The 6,000-nt window shown below is 47.1% G+C and overlaps 1 protein-coding gene and 2 pseudogenes across 1 annotated transcript; 2 read left to right on the top strand and 1 right to left on the bottom strand.

The window, feature by feature from the left end:
- The first annotated feature begins 1,243 nt into the window (after positions 1–1,243).
- On the top strand, positions 1,244–1,618 carry LOC147085090 (histone H2B-like; annotated as a pseudogene).
- A 1,052-nt stretch (positions 1,619–2,670) lies between these two features.
- On the top strand, positions 2,671–3,060 carry LOC147085089 (histone H2A type 2-C-like). The gene has a single exon (XM_085979752.1). It carries the CDS (start codon positions 2,671–2,673, stop codon positions 3,058–3,060), a length of 390 nt encoding a protein of 129 aa, XP_085835878.1.
- A 739-nt stretch (positions 3,061–3,799) lies between these two features.
- On the bottom strand, positions 3,800–4,344 carry LOC147085088 (histone H3-like; annotated as a pseudogene).
- Between the last annotated feature and the right edge of the window lie 1,656 nt (positions 4,345–6,000).

Genomic DNA, 6,000 nt, shown 5'->3' with positions numbered 1-6,000 from the left:
TGTTTTAGAAAATATTGGCGGGCTTTTTGAAATTAAAAAACTGGTTTGCGGTCTGAATGTTGAGGACAGTTTTCATTGGAGGGAATAACAAACTGTGATTGGTCACTGGAAAGCACCAATGAAATTCACCACAGAGCGACCAATCACAAGTACGCTGTCTGCACTCCTCCAGAAGGTATAAGAAGGGCAGATGTGGGAGGAGACTTTCATTCTTTCTCTGAACGGTTGAATTGTGGAAATGTCTGGAAGAGGAAAATCCGGCAGTAAATCTCGGGCCAAGGCCAAGTCCCGCTCATCCCGGGCCGGACTGCAGTTCCCTGTGGGCCGTGTTCACAGGCTCCTGCGAAAGGGCAACTATGCTGAGCGTGTGGGTGCCAGAGCCACGGTCTACATGGCTGCTGTGCTCGAGTATCTGACCACTGAAATCCTGGAGCTGGCCGGCATCACGGCCTGCGACAAGAAGACCTGCATCCTCCCCAGACACCTGCAGCTGGCCATCCACAACGATGAAGAGCTCAACAAACCGCTGTGAAAGATGACCATCGCTCAGGGCGGGGTGCTGTCTAATATCCAGGCTGTTCTACTGCCCAAGAAAACCAGCACTGCCAGCTCCAAGAGCAAGTAAAGCGGACAATATTTAATCGAATAACCCAAAGGCTTTTTCAGACCCACCCACTGTATCTGAAAGGGCTGGTTACTGTTGATCAATTGATCGCAATTGTCCTAGAGTTAGTCTTATATTAAAACTTTACAGTGGATGCCCTGGAAATGTCCTGATCTGAGATGACTCGTATATATCCGTGTCTGTCGAACATTTAGAAATCTAGATCAACAATCACTACTGCGCGTTGGCTGTTAAGATTCTTTACACACACAAATATATATGCAGAGGAAAAAACCACAAATAATTTTCAACTTAACGCCGGTCGTCGTTGAACAGGTTTGAGGGAGCAGAATAGAAACGGGATTAGAGGACAGTATAAATATGGAAGGGGTTTTAATACGTGATGGCATTCCAGTTATGAGATTGTGGTGAACGCAGAATCTGATTGGATGCGTAAAGAAGACAATCGGAGAGATAGAGAACAAAGTAAATTGACAACGTTGCCAATAAACCAATCGCAATCCTTGCCTTCACCCATCCCTCATTAGCATAGCTCTGCGGATGGATTGTGGGGCTGCCTATATAATACGAGCTCGGAGCATTGTTCTCTTCAATTGTTTCCTGATCCTGAACGAGACGATGGTTGATGATAAGAAATCCGCTGCCAAGAAGGGTGCCAAGATAATGGTGAAGAAAGCGGCAGCGTAAAGCGGCAAGAAACGCAGAAAGTCGAGGAAGAAGAGTTATCCCATCTATATCTACAAAGTGATGAAGCAGTTTCACCCCGACACCGGCATCTCCTCCAAGGCCATGAGCGTCATGAACTCGTTTGTGAACGATATTTTCGAGCATTTTGCAGGTGAGGCTTCCCGCCTGGCCCTTTACAACAAGTGGCACACCATGAGCTCCTGGGAGATCCAGACCGCCGTGTGCCTGTTGCTGCCCGGGGAGCTGGCCAAGCACGCCATGTTGGAAGGGACAAAGGCGGTGACCAAATACACCAGCTCCAAGTAAAACTCCATGCTGTCCTGAAAGAACAAACCCAAAACACAACGGCTCTTTTAAGAGCCTCCCACAACCTCTCCGAAAGAGCTACACAAACGCGTGTTCCTTTCGACGCAATTGGCTGTGTTTTTCCTCAGTTTACTATAATTATTTGCTGATCAAATGTTTTTGAGAACAATTTTTGAATTTCCAGCTGCAGCTTTAGTTGGGAATTCTCAGATAAGCAGTTCCATTATCCGTTTCGACCTGAGAGTCACTGTTGAATTTCCTGCCCAGTAAATTATAAACACGATCCCTGCTCGCTCTTTCCTTTTGCTGTCAGACAGGATGAATTAAAAGCTTGTTCTAGGGATGAGATTCGGATTTTAGTCACCTCGTTCTCTTTCAAGGCCTTTTCAATGTTTTTGTAAAGCCAGTTGGGAGTCAATCCTTTTGTTAACCCGGGGATACCTGCAGTGTTACAACGCAGAATGGGGGTTCATACAGAGACCAGAAAGGGGGCAGTTTGAACCCTCTGGCCCTCTTCTCTTCTCACAGCAGGACTCCCAGTTCTGGTTTCACTCCCGCAGCAGCGCCTGTGCAAATGATCGATCGATAATCTGTGAAACCTCACAAAGATTGAGATGGAATGTGTCCCGTTACAGAATCAATGCAAACTGATGCACGCCCGATACAGTTTGAACTTGAACCCGAAATTAATCCTAATTGTAACAGCCTAGAATTTGCAAGGGAGAGTTGGAATAAGACAAAAGGAATAACAAAATGTCCAGAAATCTTTGGCTGATAGTCAATTTATTAACTTAATTCGTTGGTTTAGGAAAATATTGGCGGTCTTTTTGAAATTAAAAAAGGGTTGGCGGTATGACTGTTGAGGCAGTTATTTCCACACACTTTTCAATGGCAGGAAAAAACAGACTGTGATTGGTCACCAGAAAACACCAATGAAGTTGACCATAGAGCGACCAATCACAAGTACGCTATCTGCATTCCTCCAGAAGCTATAAGAAGGGCAGATGTGGGAGGAGATTTTCATTCTTTCTCTGAACGAGTGTATTGTGGAAATGTATGGGAGAGGAAAAACCAGCGGTAATGCTCGGGCCAGGGCCAAGTCTCGCTCATCCCGGGCCGGATTGCAGTTCCCTGTGGGCCGTTATCACATGCTCCTGCGAAAGGGCAACTACGCTGAGCGTGTGGGTGCCAGAGCCCCAGTCTACATGGCTGCTATGCTCGAGTATCTGACCACTGAAATCCTGGAGCTGGCCGGCAACGCGGTCCGCGACAACAAGAAGACCCGCATCATCCCCAGACACCTGCAGCTGGCCATCCGCAACGACGAGGAGCTCAACAAGCTGCTGGGAAAGGTGACCATCGCTCAGGGCGGGGTGCTGCCTAATATCCAGGCGGTGCTGCTACCCAAGAAAACCAGCACTGCCAGCTCCAAGAGCAAGTAAAGTGGACAGGATTCAATCTAATAACCCAAAGGCTCTTTTCAGAGCCACCCACTGCATCTGGGAAAGGGTTGCTTACTATTTAGCCATTTTCGGTTATAAACAGGACACTGACTGTGGAACATGTAGAAATCTAGATCTACAAACAGTGCAGCGGGCATGCTGTGAGAGAATATTCTGATCAGTGAATCGATATAAAGAAGGACTGGCTTCAGAGTAAAACAAAACACACGGACACGAACGTGAGACCGACACTCAATGAACACGTTGTTGGGAGAGCCGAATATGAACGGATGTTAAGAACCGAGTATAAAGTGAGTGAGCGGTTGCTGGGCTTACTGTTCCTTATTGGGACAATAATTCCAAAGGGAGAAATATGTACATCCAGAACCATACAAACATTTCCCCTTTTAATTAGCAGACAGGATCGAACCAGAATTGCAGCTTTGGTTAATTTAAAATATTTCAAATAGTAACTAAAGCTCCCACCTGTCCCGCATTAAGAGCTGATTTTAAAGGTGAGATTCAATATTCAGACACCTCGTTCTCTCTTTCGCGCGGATCTATCCCGATATGTGGAGTTGTATCAATTCACAATCAGAACTGCCAATTAAAGTTTCCGACTCACACTGTGCGAGTTCATTGAGTTGACTGGGCAGCTCACTCACATTTCAACCGAGATCATAAACACTCCATCAGATATTCACTGCCCCCAATTTGTAAATCCCCAGTTAAGGTAACACTACAAGACCTGCACGGTGTGTGCAGGCCAATTTGCTTTGCACAGATTGCAGCACTTTCCATTGCTGATTTGGTGGCTCATAAAAGAGCCGTTGTTGCATTTGGTGCTAAAGTCTGGAGCCGGGCAGGGTGAGTTCAGGCGCGCTCCCTGTGGATGCGGCGGGCCAGCTGGATGCCTTTGATCATGATGGTGACTCGCTTAGCGTGGATGGCACACAGATTGGTGTCCTCAAAGATTCCCACCAGGTAAGCCTCGCTGGCCTCCTGCAGGGCCATGACGGCCGAGCTCTGGAAGCGCAGGTCGGTCTTGAAGTCCTGAGCGATCTCCCCCAACAAGCGCTGGAATGGCAGTTTGCGGATCAGCAGCTCGGTGGATTTCTGGTAGTGGTGGATCTCCCTCAGAGCCACAGTGCCAGGTCTGTAGCGATGGGAGTTCTTCACTCCGCCCGTGGCTGGAGCGGTCTTCCGGGCCGCTTTGATCACCAGCTATTTGTGAGGAGGTTTCCGTCCGGTCGATTTGCGCGCTGTCTCATTGGTCCTGGCCATTTTCTGAACTGATCTCAGCAAAATCTGGAACAAAGGGACTGTCAATGCGGAATCTGCAGTGTGTCCGCCTTGTTATACTCAGTGACGGACAGCCCCGAGCACTGATTGGCTGCAGACCGACAGCCAGACAGTTTAAACCCAACTCTGACCAATCAATGAAATGCTAGAAACTCAGTCCCCGATTGACTGAGCTGGGATTGATCACACATTTCAAAATGCCCGCCAATTTTAGTGAAGGAAATAAGCGTTTTCATAGATGCATAAAAGATAGGAGCAGGATTAGGCCATTCGGCCCCTCGAACCTGCTCCGCCATTCAATGAGATCATGGCTGATCATTCAAACTCAGTACCCTGTCCCTGCCTTCTCTCCATATCCCTTGATCCCTTTAGCCTTAAGAAATATATCCAACTCGTTCTTGAATATTTTTAATGAATTGGCCTCCACTGCCTTCTGTGGTAGAGAATTCCACAGGTTCACCACTCACTGGGTGAAGAAATTCCTCCTCATCTCTGTCCTAAATGGCTTACCCATTAGACTGTGACCCCTGGTTATTGACACCCCCGCCATCGGGAACATCCTTACTGCATCTAGTCTGTCTAGTCCTGTTAGAATTTTATAAGTTTCAATGAGATCCTCTCTCATTCTTCTAAACTCCAATCGACCCAAACTCTCCTCATACTTCATTCCTGCCATCCCAGGTATCAGGCTGGTGAATCTTCGCTGCACCCCCTCCATGGCAAGAACATTCTTCCTCAGATAAGGCGATCAAAACTGCACACAATACTCAAGATGTGGTCTCACTAAGGCCCTGTACAACTGCAGCAAGACATCCTTGTTCCTGTGCACAAACCCTCTCGCTACGAAGACCAACATGCCATTTGCCTGCTTAACTGCCTGCTGCACCTGCATGCTTACCTTCAGCGACTGGTGCACAAGGACGCCCAGGTCTCGTTGCACTTCCCATTCTCCCAATCTATTGACATTCAGATAATAATCTGCCTTCCTATTTTTGCCACCAAAGTGGATAACCTCGCTTTTATCCACGTTATATTGCATCTGCCATGCTTTTGCCCAATCACCCAACCTGTCCAAATCATCCTGGAGAGTCTCGGCATCCTCCTCACAGCACACACGCCCACCCAGCTTTGTGTCATCTGCAAATTTGGAGATATTACATCTAGTTCCCTTGTCTAGATCATTAAAATATATTGTGAATTTCTTGTGCCCAAGGAATAATCCCTGCATTGCCCCACTAGTCACTGCCTTCCACTCGGAAAAAGAGCCGTTTATTCCAACTCTGTGCTTTCTGTCTGCCAACCCGTTCTCTATCCAAGTCAATACCTTGCCCCCAATCCCATGTGCCTTAACTTTACACGCTAATCTCTTATGCGGGACCTTGTCGAAAGCCTTCTGAAATTTCAAATACACCACATCCACTTGTTCTCCCTTATCTATTTTACCAGTTGCATCCTCAAAAAATTCCAGTAGATTAGTCAAGCACGATTTACCTTTTGTATATCCATGTTGACTTTGTCCGATCCAGTCGCTGTTTTCCAAGTGCTCTGCTATTACATCTTTTATAATGGACTCTAGCATTTTCCCCACTACCGATATCAAGCTTACCGGTCTGTAATTCCCTGTTTTCTCTCTACCAC

Source organism: Somniosus microcephalus, unplaced genomic scaffold (assembly GCF_052327205.1).
Source record: "Somniosus microcephalus isolate GS21.2 unplaced genomic scaffold, FLI_Smic_1.0 unresolved_chr9, whole genome shotgun sequence".
Lineage (NCBI taxonomy): Eukaryota > Metazoa > Chordata > Chondrichthyes > Squaliformes > Somniosidae > Somniosus > Somniosus microcephalus.
The sequence above is the reverse complement of the archived record's forward strand: the minus strand, read 5'-3'. Positions and strand labels throughout refer to the sequence as shown.

Bases quoted from the DNA above. Each gene is read 5' to 3' on its own strand.
- LOC147085089 (XM_085979752.1), top strand. From the start codon at position 2,671: ATGTATGGGAGAGGAAAAACCAGCGGTAATGCTCGGGCCAGGGCCAAG.